This window comes from Crocuta crocuta, unplaced genomic scaffold (genome assembly GCF_008692635.1).
Source record: "Crocuta crocuta isolate KB4526 unplaced genomic scaffold, BGI_CrCroc_1.0 scaffold89, whole genome shotgun sequence".
Classification (NCBI taxonomy): domain Eukaryota; kingdom Metazoa; phylum Chordata; class Mammalia; order Carnivora; family Hyaenidae; genus Crocuta; species Crocuta crocuta.
The window spans coordinates 11,156,264-11,170,314 of NW_027551559.1; the positions used below are offsets into that span (position 1 = coordinate 11,156,264).

At 56.4% G+C, this 14,051-nt stretch overlaps 2 protein-coding genes across 2 annotated transcripts in view; one reads left to right on the forward strand and one right to left on the reverse strand.

Annotated features, from left to right (window-relative positions):
* TRIP13 (thyroid hormone receptor interactor 13) overlaps positions 1-97 on the reverse strand; it is a 16,583-nt gene extending 16,486 nt beyond the window's left edge. Inside the window, exon 1 of the mRNA XM_077749403.1 lies at positions 57-97. Within this exon, the coding sequence (XP_077605529.1) occupies positions 57-97 (41 nt within the window). The remainder of the gene's footprint in view (positions 1-56) is intronic.
* Positions 98-483: 386 nt separating this feature from the next.
* The window catches only part of BRD9 (bromodomain containing 9), a 23,289-nt gene continuing 9,721 nt past the window's right edge, over positions 484-14,051 (forward strand). The window contains exons 1-11 of the mRNA XM_077749469.1: positions 484-693; positions 976-1,108; positions 2,698-2,758; positions 3,396-3,535; positions 5,129-5,239; positions 5,923-6,038; positions 7,144-7,276; positions 9,088-9,163; positions 10,043-10,138; positions 10,934-11,066; positions 13,642-13,753. Of these exons, the coding sequence (XP_077605595.1) occupies positions 581-693; positions 976-1,108; positions 2,698-2,758; positions 3,396-3,535; positions 5,129-5,239; positions 5,923-6,038; positions 7,144-7,276; positions 9,088-9,163; positions 10,043-10,138; positions 10,934-11,066; positions 13,642-13,753 (1,224 nt within the window). The 5' untranslated portion in view covers positions 484-580. The remainder of the gene's footprint in view (positions 694-975; positions 1,109-2,697; positions 2,759-3,395; positions 3,536-5,128; positions 5,240-5,922; positions 6,039-7,143; positions 7,277-9,087; positions 9,164-10,042; positions 10,139-10,933; positions 11,067-13,641; positions 13,754-14,051) is intronic.

The following is a 14,051-nucleotide window of genomic DNA, read 5'->3' on the forward strand; positions in this document are numbered from 1 at the left end:
GCTCGCGGGCAGGGGTCCTGGGCGAGGATTCTGGGGTAGTGGGCGGGGTTCCGGGCCAGGGGTCCAGGGCTGTGGAGCGTCTGCGCCCTTCCTGCATCCCGGTTGTCTTACCCGGTCTTGGAGAAATTCGTGCCTGTTTGTCGCCCGCGTCTCGCCTGTGCGTTCCTGTAGCCTCTGGCCCGTGTCTGCTCCTGGACAGGCGGCCGTGCGCACGGCCAGGAGCTTAGGGCCCGGACCGCGCGCTGGGGGCCCACCCCTCTCTGCCGCCTCCGGAGAGGGTGACTGAACTACCTGCCTGAGGTTATGCAGCTTCAGGGGAGGCAGGGAGGACCAGCGGTCCCAGGGTTTGACGCCCCATCTTTCCGCGACCGAGCTGCCACCGGGGGCCCGCGCATCCTCCCCGACCCTCCTTCGGGTTAGGCCACATGTGCCTCTCCGCTCGGGAAGCACACTGCGAAGCCGCTGCCTCTGTCTACAGATTACACGGACAAGCCCTTGGAGAAGCCCCTGAAGCTGGTCCTCAAGGTCGGAGGAAGTGAAGTGACGGAGCTGTCGGGGTCTGGGCACGACTCCAGTTATTATGATGACAGGTCAGACCACGAGCGAGAGCGCCATAAAGAAAAGAAGAAGAAGAAGAAGAAGAAATCCGAGAAGGAGAAGCACCTTGACGACGAAGAAAGAAGGAAGAGAAAGGTAGAGCAGGGTGGCAGCTGGCGGCCCCCAGTCCCCTGGAGGGAAGACTGCGAGGGCCGCGGGGTCTCGGGAGAGGGCTGTCACGCTTGTAGCAAAACGCATGCCAGCAGGTCAGTGGCTCGGTTCTGGCCCGAGCCCGGGCGGTCATGGTGGGGTCGGCATCTGGAAGTGAGAAGCGTGTCTCGAGGGCACTTTGCTCTCTGCCTCGTGTTCTCGCTCAGTTGCAGGAGACCTATTTAAAAGTGCTTGCGTTGCTCTCGCCGCCCTGCCTCTGCCTCACAGGAAGAGAAGAAGCGGAAGCGGGAAAAGGAGCATGGTGACTCGGAGGGGGAGGCCGACGACTTCGATCCCGGCAAGAAGGTGGAGGTGGAGCCGCCGCCCGACAGGCCCGTGCGAGCGTGCCGGACGCAGCCAGGCGAGCGCAGGGAACGTGTTCGGAGGCTCCCGCAGCCCGGCCGCCGGCCTCTGGGACAGTGGCTGGCGCCTTGCTCTTCAGCGCCTTGGGATGAGTGCGGGGAGGAGGGGGCAGCGTTTTCTCTTCCAGGGCTCGATGCGAAGTGTGGCTGGACTTGAGGTCTTATTGTCACCTTTGAACTTGTAGAGCAAGGTTTAGTCAACTTCTCCTGTGCTCCTCTCCGTTTGTTTGTGTGTTTGTTTGTTTGTTTGTTTTTAAAACTCACGAGCTCATCGTGGATGGAAGGAAACTAGTGCTCAGATGAGTTACTGAGGCTCTGTCAGCAACCACAGGGGCTGTGCCAGAGTCCGGGATGCTCGGGGCCCTCTGATCTGTGTGCGGTCACTTTCTGCAGGGGTTTCAGACGGTCAGGAGGAACTGAATCGGAGGGAGTTTAGCTTCAAGGGCTTTTCTTGACTTTGGGTTTGACTGCTTGTGATGTGGGAGGAAAAAGTTAGGATCGTATTGCAGTCGTCGTGGAGGGGGTGGTGGTCTGGCAACAGCCGTCCCCGTGCAAGTCATCGCCACAGTGAACAGGTAGGACTCCAGGCCGCTGGGCACGGCGGGGAGGGGGAAGGTCAGGCGTGAAACAGCAGTTCCTTAGGTGAACGTGCCCACAAAGTTGGTACGGTGGCCAGTCCCTGGGAGTTGGTCTGATTACCTGCTAGGTTGAGGTCATGTGTGCGGTGCTTCCCTTCTGTATACCTGAAGGGCTGACGTTCACGCTTGCCCTGATCACGGTCACTCTCGAGGACCCACTCGTGGTCTGCACTCCTGTTTGCTTCAGCCCTGGAACCAGCCGTTTCTCCAACACGTCCTGGTTCCTTAGGGCGTTCCGAAGCTGAGGTCTGGGTGCTGGGCGTGGCCGTCAGCGGACGGCTCTGGGCAAGAGCACGTATGTTCTTACGGTTTGGGGAACAGAACCTGTGCTGGCTTCTGTGTTTCACACGTTCACCAGAAACCACGTTTCCACACTGTGGGCCCAGAGGTGCAGTGAGTGGCCGTTCTCACAAGGACCCCTGTGCGGTTGCGTTTATACTCCTGTTTTACAGAGGAGGGGGAGCAGAGGTGTGCAGAGGCTCCGGGCTCCCAAGGAAAATGATAGTGGGCGAAGCTAGTGCTGTGTGTTCTGGTCTTTCCCCGTGTCTGGAACGTAGCAGGCCCCGTAGTGACGGGGACTTGTAGCGACTGAGCTTGGCCTCTGTGTCCTGGCCTTCGTACCATGTCTGGAAGGTATTGGGCCCCGTCGTGACGGGGAGGGGGAGGGGGCACTCATACAAGTTGATAAGTGATAGCTCCCTGTTGTCATTGTCGTTTTAAGAATATTGGCACTTTCTCAGGGGTTTTGGGGACTGATGCTGTGGTGGATGCCCCTCCCACCCAGCTGAGCGTTTTGGGGGCCACGACCCAGTCTGGTTTGTCTTTGTGCCCAGTTCGTGTTGGAGCCTAAACCACTGTGGGACGGGACGTGCTGTAAAGTTGGAGCTCTCCAGGGACATGATACCAGAATGTTTTGACTCATCTTCATTTTATGTTTTTTAAATCGTCAGCTGAGAACGAGAGTACGCCTATTCAGCAATTACTGGAGCATTTTCTCCGCCAGCTCCAGAGGTAAAGCTTGACGTTGGGAACATTCGGGGTATCTCCTTTGTGAGGTGTTCTTCCCTCCCCTCTGACACCCACGGAGCAGACCTCTCGTCCTCCCTGGGTAGCGCCCAGTCTGGTAGGGGGTGGGCCGCCAAGGGGGAGATCTCGCTCCCTGTGCCCAGTCAGTGCGGGGTGGGGGAGTTGGGGGGCGTCAGGGCCGCCGTGATGCAGATGTCATGGCTGGAACCAGGATGGTAGTTTTGGGATTTAAAAAAAATTTTTTTTGATGTTTATTCATTTTTGAGAGACAGAGGCAGCACGAGTGGGGGGAAAGACAGAGAGCGCGGGAGACAGGCTCTGAGCTGTCTGCATAGAGCCTGACGTGGGGCTCGAACTCACGAACCTTGAGATCATGACCGGAGCTGGAAGTCAGATGCTTAACAAACTGAGCAACCCAGGCACCCCTAGTTCTGGAATTTTTAATCATCAAACAAACCTACTACAGTTCTAAAGAGCTTAAATTTTATCTCTAATTTTAAGACAGAAACTTAAAATTTGGTGAGTTGTGTCACGTTTTTATTGTGAAAGGTTCTCTAGCATTTGGAAATCTAGATTTAGGGTTTTTCCACTTTAAAAAAAGATGTTTTTATTTTCAGAAAAGATCCTCATGGATTTTTTGCTTTTCCTGTCACGGATGCAATTGCTCCTGGATACTCTATGATAATAAAACACCCCATGGACTTTGGCACAATGAAAGACAAGATCGTGGCCAATGAGTACAAGTCAGTCACAGAATTTAAGGTAAACTGGTTTCAGTTTCTGAAGTAACTGTTGCGAAGCTCTCTGTGTGGTTACGTCCATAAGCACTCTGTCCCTATTAGCTTGTTTCTCGTTGCGAGTTTCCGTGGGGGTCTGAGCGTGCGGCCGAGGCCTTCCAAAAATTGCATCAGGGACCCTGGTAGAAACGCATGGGGTCAAGCAAGAGTGTGTCTGATTTGGTTTGGCTCTAGAATGGGTATTTTTAGAAATACAGTTTTTCTAATTCTTAGTTTTATTTTACAGTAACTGGGAGTTTAGTTTTGTTTTTTTTTTCTTTTTTTTTTTTTTTTGAGCGATAAATGCCTATGACTCCCCAGCGTGTAGTTCTGAACTCTGTTTCTTGGTACAACTGTGAGGTAGGAATTGCTTGTTGGCTTTGAAACCAACGACAGATCAAGATGAGTGCTTGACAACTCTGGTAATGGTGTCATTTAGAAAAAGGCAGCAGTTTTCTTTCTTTTCTTAGTTCCTGTTAAATCTGAAAGGCTCAGCTGTTTTACTTTCACGTTCTGGTGACACAGTGAACGTGTTTGCTGAGCCGCAGAGGCGGTGCCACACGAATGGCGACTGGGCGGGCAGCCCACAGTCCCACCTGCCTCATGGGACTGCGGTTTGCTCTGCTGCTGAGTGACAGCCCTGGATGTGAGCAGTGTCCCCCCCACCCCCCGCGCCCCGGCCACGTCCTCAAGACTGCATCAAGGCCTGCAGAGGATGGGGGCCTCAGGGCCTCAGCCCCGGCCCTGCGGACCGTGGCGTGGGGCCCGCACTGGGGCTCAGCCAGGGCCCGGCTGGCTTTAGGCGCCCTTACGTGGCATGCTCACCTGTGACAGGTGTGTGCCGTATGAAACTTGGTTAGGGTGACAAGATGAAGTTTCCAGTAGATGACTTTTAATACTTTTAATGGTATTCAGCAAGATTCTCCTTTCTCAGGGAAAGCCTTTTGGCTGATACTGTTAGAGAAGTTACCGATAGAGTGGAATTTGAATTCTGTGGCAAGATTCTGGAGAGAGGACGTGAATGTGTTCCGTTCTCAGCTCACCCCGTAGCTTTTACTTAAACGGACCTGGCTGTCACTTTTGGTCCCTAATTACATCCAATTTCTCCCAAAGCGGTGGAACTGGAGACCGGGAGGAGCTGCCATGTTCTTAGAACACACGTGTGTTGGGGCAGCTCTGCGGCTCAGTGGGTTAAGTGTCTGACTCTTGGTTTCAGCTCAGGTCATGATCTCATGGTTCCTAAGTTCAAATAACATGTCGGGCTCTGTGCTGACAGTGTGGAGCCTCTTGGGATTCTCACTCTCCCTCTGCCCCTTCCCTGCTCACACACATTCTCTTTCTCTCAAAATAAAACGAAAAAGAAACACGCATGTGTTATGCCTGAGGTACCTCTGGGTCTGCAGGCTTTTCACTGTAAGCACTGTGAAACTTTCCTGAAAGAGTCCTTAAAAACCATTTGTTAAGCTGAAGAACCTGATTTAGTTCTTTCTCACTCAGTTTTAGCTTCTTGACAGGAATTCGGTTTTTGCTCGTGTCTTAGTGGTTCAAATTCGACAGATTCTATTTTTTTCCCTTCCAGGCAGATTTCAAACTGATGTGTGATAACGCGATGACCTACAACAGACCGGACACTGTGTACTACAAGTTAGCCAAGAAGATCCTTCACGCAGGCTTTAAGATGATGAGCAAAGTAAGAAGCCCAGGGCAGCGAGGAGTCGCAGAAACGAGAGTTAGAACCTCATCCCCAGTGAATGACATGCTTCCATCCATCCTTCACTGGCCGTGTCTGCTTTAGAGTAGATGTCCCAGGCCGCCCTCCCCGCCAGGCACTCTCTCTCTCTGCTCCTGCCCCAGCTGGAATGTCTCCTTTAGGATTGGTGGAAAGTTCTGGATCTATTGCTCTAAGTCTGGGTGTCTGATGGATTGCAGCCAGCCTGTGATTTGTTTCATGTGGCTGCCTCACTGAGTCCAGACAGGACATCTTGGCCGTCCGCAACGGCTTCCCAGATCTGTCCCACGAGCCAGGTTGCATGCGTCACGCATCTAGGACCAGTGCCTTGTGCCTGATCGGCCTGTAAGTGAGGTGCGGGCCCCTGTGCTGTCTGGCCTGTCCCCCCCCGCCAGCCCCGGGTGCTCCCAGCCAGTCGGCCGCCCCTGTGGTGCTGGCTGCCACCGCCACCTCCCGCAGTAGTGCTGTGGGGGTCCGCCGTTAGGCCAGGTGAGGCTGCGGCCATCCCCATCCCACCCATCGTCATGGCACCTCGGCTGTGAGGCAGAGGTAAAGGCCTGCTGCTCTGTCCTTTTTGATTCTAGGAGCGGCTGTTAGCTTTGAAGCGCAGCATGTCGTTTATGCAGGACATGGATTTTTCTCAGCAGGCAGCTCTCTTGGGCAACGCAGACACAGCTGTTGAGGAACCTGTTCCCGAAGTGGCACCTGTACAGGTGGAAACTGCCAAGAAATCCAAAAGGCCGAGTAGAGAAGTCATCAGGTAACGGGAGAGGCGCTTGCTGTCGTGGGCACACGCCCCTCGGGACTGTGGGTGAGGGTGAGCCTGCGCTGGCGCCGACGTCCACGGAGTCGCTTGCGGACCGGCCACCTGCCCGAAGTAGCCCGGTCCCCAGAGGCCACATGTGACCTCTGGTCTCAGGTGTTTCGAGGCAGCTGGCTGGCAGACAGCTGGCTGGCAGCCTGGATCAGCCAGGACTTGTCCCGCAGGAGAGTCCCTGTCACGCTAAGGGACCTGGGGGCACAAGGGCCGGACAGCCCCTGCCAGCCTCACACAGGCTGGTCCCAGGTGTGACACGGGAGCCTGTCTGGCCACTGCTGTCCCCACGTGTGTCGTAGTGCTTGTTGGCCCTCCGCTCTGAAGAAGTTCCCTCTCACGCACGACGCCTGGCGGCGGCCTGGCTGGGCTCCCCAGTGCGGGGACGTAGCTGTGCCGTCTTGGGCAGGGGGCACACTTGGGAGGGGTGGCTTGATTCTCATCACACCCCACCCCCCACCTCCTGCAGCCGTGCACCCCGGGCCCGAGGGAGGGCCTCCTTGCAGGCTCTGGGTCCCCAGGCGGGTTTGCTCCCACAGCTCCTTGGACAGGGTCCATCCATTTGTTTCCAGAGCCTTCCATGGGAGAGGCCACCTCCCTTGGGCGCTGCACCCAGCAACCCTTGGCTGTTTGAATTAAGATCTTCACGTGCGGCCGCCTGCCGAAGACTTGATGCCCCTTTTGCCGCACAACCTTGTGCTCCCAGCTCACTCTCGTTGCTAGCGTGTCCACCCTCCACAGAGTTTTACCTCTTTTTCTCATGGTGCTTTGAATGATGTAAGCAGTGAGGTTCCTGTCAGGTGGCTCTTAAGACCGACTCAGACGTGTAGCTGAGGCATGAGAAACTGCAGCGGCCGTTTGGGTCTCCCTTGTTTGTGGAGGCGCCGTGTGTTGCTGCCGTTACAGCCGCAAGGACGGGTCGAGGAGTGCTTCGTGCCCCTGCTGCCAGCGCCCGGTGGCCCAGAGGAGCGCTCGGGACTGGCCGTGGGGGAGGCGGGAGCAGCACGTGTCCTGGCCTCCCGGTCACGTGGGTGGTGTTCCTGCTTCGCAGCTGCATGTTCGAGCCGGAAGGAAACGCCTGCAGCCTGACGGACAGCACGGCAGAGGAGCACGTGCTGGCCTTGGTGGAGCACGCGGCTGACGAGGCCCGGGACAGGGTCAACCGGCTCCTCCCGGGGGGCAAGGTAGTGTCAGGAGCGTCTGGGCAGAGCTCGCGTACCGCGGGCTCGCGTTGGGTCCTGTCACCGTCCCCATATCCGGGGTGGGAGAGGGCCTCCACGGGCGCCACGCGGGCAGGACCCTCACAGAAGTGGTGTGTGATGTGGGGACACCGTGGGCGGGCTCCCCCTTCGGCGAGGATGGTGCTCTCCGGGGGACGGAGGCCAGGCCCGCCAGGCACCTGCACCGCAGCCTCGATTTTCTCCTGGTGTGCTCGCTCTGCACGCCTCTGCGGCGCCTGTGTGCTCCCCCTGACCTGGGCCCGGCCGGTGGGAGCCGCCCCCCCACGCTCGGAGCCCCTCCGTGTCCTGAGAGTGGACCAGCACGTCCCATGGAAACAGTGCGGCTCCTGCGTGAGCTTTGAATCCTGGTAGTTGAGGGTAACCTGGTAGTCACGGTAACCAGGACAGAGGTGACGTTACTTCTGACGCCTTCTACTTGACCTGGGATATTCACAGTCTCCTCTGCATGCGTGGTCCCCGTGAGGAAATCTTAGAGCTTCACATCTCCGTCTCAGACGCATGTTTTCAAAGCGTGTGTCAGTGATCCGTGAAGAAATCTGAATGGTGACGTTTTGCATCATCGAGGTGAATCCTTAACCCCGAGCTTTCCTGGTGGAAAGTCTGAAGTTCCCTGTGGAGCTGATGTTGCTCTGCTGGACCCGCTGGCCTGCACGTCATGCTTCGGCCCTGTAATCTCCTGGGCCCTGGGTGCTGCCCTCAGAGGGGCCAGGAAAGAGCCCGGACAGACTGTAGCTCGTGGAGGGAGGGCTGTGCTCGCCTGCGTGTACTCGTCAGAGGCGCGTGTCCACACCCGAACCCCATTGCTCCCGGCGCTGGACTGGCTCCCTTCTCTCCCTCTTCAGGTTGTAATTCCACAGCAAGAAACCTGACTTCGTTCCCTTTAGTGCATTCACACGGTCAGCACTCACATGGTCAGTGCTTACGAGGTCAGCGCTCACGTGCTCAGCACTCACATGGTCCGTGCACACGTGGTCAGTGCACACGTGGTCGGCGTCTCCTCTCCTGTCCTCCCTGCCCTGTACCCAGGCTCAGGCACCCAGGCCCGAAGCCCCCCTCCGCTCTTCCCTACTCCGATGTGCAGGTGCCCCTCCTGGTTCTTCTTGGGGCCCTTTGGAGGAAGAGTACTTTTATTCAGTGTTTAAAAAAAAATTTTTTTTTTAATGTTTTATTTCTGAGAGAGAGAGAGGCAGCGTGAGCAGGGGAGGGAGAGAGAGGGAGACACAGAATCTGAAACAGGTTCCAGGCTCCGAGCTGGCAGCACAGAGTCCGACGCGGGGCTGGAACCCACGAACCGTGAGATCATGACCTGAGCCGAAGTCGGACACTTAACCGACTGAGCCACCCAGGCGCCCCTCAGTGGTTTTTTTTTTTTTTTTTAAGTGGAAGTAAGTCTCTTGTGTTAGAGATGGAGCCTCTCGTGCCCACTGACAAGGCACTTGGTGATCAGGGTCCTGTTCTAGCCCATTTGGCTTAGGTTCTGACATCCTGTAAGATGGTGGTTTCTGGGTAAAGCCTCCTGTTGCCATAGCTCCTTTAGGAGATTCAGGAGCCGGTCTGAATCCTTTCAGTGCACACAGGTCTGATGTCAAGTTCAGGAAGGTATGAGAGGGTCTCTGTGGTCTTTTCCACGGAGAAGCCAATTGCCCTGTGGCCTTTTGGGATTTGTCCGCATTAGGCCATGCTCAGACGCCTTAGCTCTGCGGGCGTTGCAGCGGACCGCGTCGAGGCCGGCGCTCAGGTGTGCTTCTTTGCAGATGGGCTATCTGAAGAAGAATAGCGATGGCAGCCTGCTCTACAGCGTGGTCAACACAGCCGAGCCGGATGCCGACGGTGCGTGGCCCCACGCAGGGCTGGGGTTAGTCTCCGCAGCACCAGGGATTTTCAGGTTTCGTAGCCTGTTTGACATCACTGTTTTTCCTACAGAGCAGGCCTCAGTTGCCCAGAGTAGACAAGAGTCCCGTCTGGCATTCTGCTCCTGTCCGTCCCCCTCCACGCAGCCTCTCTGACACGTGGACAGAGGGCAGTCGTCCAGCGGGGCAGGGGCGCTGCTCAGATCTTCTCTGCCCGAGGGTGTAGCGTAGGAGCAGGTGTAGAGCCGTGCTCCCACAGGGCTGCGGTTCTACAGGTTTATGGCCTGACTTCCTGATACCATCGCAAGGATTCCCTCGTACCTCAGAAGGGCTTCTGCAGCACTCGCGGGGCTTGGAAGGTGCCTAAGTGTGCTCTTAGAGGAAATGCCCTGTGTGATCATTGTGTTGAGGAAGATCTTGACAGAGCCATAGGTGCATCTATTCACCTGTACGGAAGCATTTCCGTGTTCACATGTCTCTTTGAAAAGTATCTCAAGTTGATCATCTCTTAGCTCAAAGTTAAGGTTTGAGAATCATAGTGACAGTTTTTTTTTTAATGGTTATTTATTTTGAGAGCGAGGGAGGGAAAGAATCCTAAGCAGGCCCTGCACTGTCAGTGCAGAGCCTGATGCGGGGCTCGAACTCACAAACCATGAGGTCGTGACCTGAGCTGAAATCAACGGTCTGAATGCTTAACTGACTGAGCCACCCACTGCCCAAGAAGTGTAGTGGTTTCTGTAAATTTGATTTCAGCTGGTCTTGGTAGAGAGCCCCCGTGCCCTCCCCACGCGCCACTGCGGGCCACCACAGGGGCTGGGACCTCCCCGAGCCACCTGCTCACAGCCTGGTCCCGTTGCAGAGGAGGAGTCCCACCCGGTGGACTTGAGCTCACTGTCCAGCAAGCTGCTCCCCGGCTTTACCACACTGGGTTTCAAAGACGAGAGGAGGGGCAAAGGTGAGTGTGGGGTGGGCAGGGACGTGGGGTCAGGGGGTCACAGCAGAGGCGTGGACCCAGGGTCCTCCCACGATCTTCCTGGCTCACCTGTTTTTAGCACTGTGTCTGGATTCTGGCTCTGAAACTAGCGGTGAAGTTAAGGTCTTCCCAGCGAGGGAAATGAACATTTCACTGGGCACCCATACTGGTGGGTGGGTCTGAGCCCTGTGCCGACCGTGGGTAAGGGTGTGTGCCAGGGTGTGCGGATGGAGAATGACGGTAGGCAAATGTGGGAGACGGAGGGCTGGGTGGACGCAGTGTCGGGGGAGGGACTGACACTGGAGTGTGTGTGTGTGCAGCAGTTTTGTCCCTGGGGGACAGCTGGCTGTGTCTGGGGATGTTGTGATGGTCACACCCTGGGGCTTGTGGAGTCTGATGGGGGGGCACATCTGAGACGCCCTTCTCTCAAGCCCTGACGTCATTCACATGGGGACACCAGCAGTGATGCCCTGACACCCCCTCGCGGGAGCCAGCCTCCTACTGTGGGCTCGGTTCCCGGCAAGGTCTGGGGCGGGGGGGGGNTCTGGCGGTGCGTGCTCTCCCTGCAGCACAAACCCGCTGTCTGCACTCGCTGCGGAGCCCGAAGTGCCGGCTCTGCCTGGAAAGCTGCCGCCGCTGCCTGTGCTCAGGGCAGCGACGTGACCAGCAGGCGGCTGTGGGCCGGGGCGGGGGCACAGCCCGCAGGGCCGAGCGCGTCCCGTCTGGCTGTCACTGCACGTGGGTCTCACGTCTTGTGGCCTCCCCTCCCGCCCTCAGTCACGTTTCTCTCCAGCGCCACCACTGCGCTTTCCACGCACAACAATTCCGTGTTTGGCGACTTGAAGTCGGATGAGTCGGAGCTGCTGTATTCCGCCTACGGGGATGAGACGGGCGTGCAGTGTGCGCTGAGGTGAGCGGGGTCGGCACGGGCCGGACGGTTCTCACTTGCTGTGCGGGAGCAGCCGTTTTCCTGGCGGGCGGATTGCAGGAGAGGCCGAGGGCAGCGGGCTTTTCCCGTAAACCACTGGTCTGCTGCGGGTTGATCTTGAAGTTCAGGTGACTCAGCTGCACTTTACAAACGTGACAGCTCAGGCTGTAGTTTAAAAAAGAACGTGTCTGTGTGTAAACATCTGTGTACGTTTAGAGTCTGTTTCCTGGTTTTACGGGAACGTGGCTTGGTGGCTGTATTAGTCCACTGGTGCCACAGAGACCGAGCTCCCCAGCCCGAGGGGCTGAAGTAATAGGTGTTGGTCGCCCGGCGGTGCTGGAGGCTGGGAGTCTGGGACCCTGGTGTGGGCAGGGCTGCTTCCTCCTGGCGCCTCTGTGCGTGGCGTGTGGACGGCCGTGGTCGCCCTGTGTCCTCACCGCACGCCCCTCTCGGGGTCTGTGTCCCAGCCTCCGCGTCCTTTAGAAACACGTAACGTACCGGATGAGGGCCCACCCTAAAGACTTCCTTCGAGCTTCGTCACCTTTTGAAGGCCGCGTTTCCCAGTATACTCATGTTCTGAGGTACTGGGGTTAGAGCTTCAACAGAAGAATTTCGGGACACAGTGACTGGGACGTGGTACTAAAATCGCGGATGCGGTGCCGTGTTTCTGTAGGAATGTCGTGTTCTGTGTGCCAAGTGGAAGTGGGTCATGCCTGTGGAATTTTAGTCATTCTCCAGGAGGAAAGGAAAGTTTGGCTGATCTCTGAGATGTGGATTCTTTCCGTATTAGACTTTTATTTATTCCTGAACAGGATATAGGATGTGTTTTAAAAATAAACAATGAGAAATCTGTTAGCCCTTAATACTGTGAGTACCGAACCCAGCTTTTTGTGAGCCCAAAGAAGCAGAAGTGGAAGACAAAGGTGGAAATCTGTCACAAGCGGTGACTCCCCCCTTACCCCACTGCCCTGTCACGGCCCTTAAGGGACGGCAGTCACCTTTGGGTGGAGGGCACAGCGTTCCCAGACTGTAGTCGCCTTCCCCGGCGCCCACCCCTGAACCACACGTGGGCTCCGGGTGCCGGACAGCGAGAAGCCCGACCGCGTGAGCGCCGCTCCTCCCCGGCGTCCCCACGTCGCCTCCCCAGACGCTCAGTTCCGGACCGCACCGCGAGTGGTGTCCGGTGTCCCTGCTCCTGTCACACGCTCGGGGCGGGGGGGGCGGGCATCTCCTAAAACGCTCCTGGGGAGACTTGCGTGTCGTCGTGGTCTCGCTTCCAGAACGGCAGTCCTCGCTCCGTGGGGGGCGTGGCATCTGGGACGCCCTCTGAGCCTTTGTCCGGGCTTGGAGGCCAGGACTCGGGCCTTTGCTCCCTGCCCCCTTTTACGGTGTTTTCTGCTGATTTATTTTTTATTTTTAGTGTTCACTGGGTGGAAAGTCAAACAATACTGTAGGGTGAACGTGGAGAGTCCCCCCCACTGCCCCCCCATCATGGAGCGTCTCTCCTCCATGTACTTTTATTTTTAAATAAAAAACAGAACAGACACCAGGTCCCCCCAAGCCTGTCTTGCAGACGGCGCATGCCCCGCTGGCCCCAGCAGCCGGCGGGGCAGCTCGCTCGAGGCTGGTTGAGTCGCTGGAGGCGACGCTGGAGGCGTGCTTGCTCGTGGTTTTCTTTGTAACGTCTTCTCTGGCGTGTCTTGTGCCGAGAGCGTGGACTGTGGTACGCGTGACGTACGAGACCTGCACTAACCAGTTCACGTTCATGTTCTCAGAAAGGCCTCTGGTCGGTGGTAGACGATCCGTAGTTTGGTCTGAGGGAGTCAGACGTCAGGTGCAGGTTTTCAGCCGTGGGGGTCGGGGCTCCTAATCCCCGCGTTGTTCAAGGGTTCACCGCGCACGCACGGATTCTTGTTCGCCTTGCTGCTTTTTAAAATAATCTTGAGATCTGAGTTTTTAATTAAAAAAAATTTTTTATGTTTTATTTCTGAGAGAGAGAGCGAGCGAGTGAGCACCTGAGCAGGGGAGGGGCAGAGAGAGTGGGAGACACAGAATCTGAAGCAGCTCCAGGCTCTGAGCTGTCAGCACAGAGCCCGACGCAGGACGAGCCGTGAGATCATGACCTGAGTCAAAGTCGGACGCCCAACCGACTTGAGCCACCCAGGCGCCCCTGAGTTTTATTTTTTATCTATTTTTTTAAAATCTTTTTAGTTTATTTTGAGGGAGTATATACACGTGCACGTGAGGGGTGGGGGGAGAGGAGAGAAGAGAGAATCCCAAGCAGGCTCTGCACTCAGCTCAGAGCCCGATGTGTGTTTAGAACTCACAAACTGTGAGATCACAACCTGAGCCGAAGTCAAGAGTCAGGTGCTTGACCAAGCTACCCAGGCTCCCCTTGAGATGTTTTGAACCTTTCTGGGTCAAGGGCTGCTTTGAATATCTGACGAAGANGCTGATAGGGCAGGCCCCGCTCCTCAGGACCCCTGGCACCGGGAAAGCTTCTGCACGACGGGAGCGTGCGGGGCTGTCCCGTCACGTTCTCTCCCGGCCCTTCCAGCCTGCAGGAGTTTGTGAAGGATGCTGGGAGCTACAGCAAGAAGATGGTGGACGACCTCCTGGACCAGATCACCGGCGGGGACCACTCGCGGATGCTCTTCCAGCTGAAGCAGGTGGGTGGGCCGCACCTGTGGAAGGAGCCCGTCCAGATAAATTCTGTTCCTAGGGAAGTAATAGCTCTTCTTCCCTCATTAGTTTTTCAAGTTTTTTACCTTAAGCAGTTAATTTTCTTCCAGAGGAACTTAAAAATTAAAAAAGTCGTATTCGCCACATACTCCCCGTTCCTGGCACTCTGTAATTTTTTCTGTACCCAAACTGCTCTCATCTGTTGTGCTTTCCCTTTGTCCTGAATAATCTTCTTTAATGTTTCTTAGAGTATAGACTTGCTGGCAGTGAACTTGCTCGGCTTTT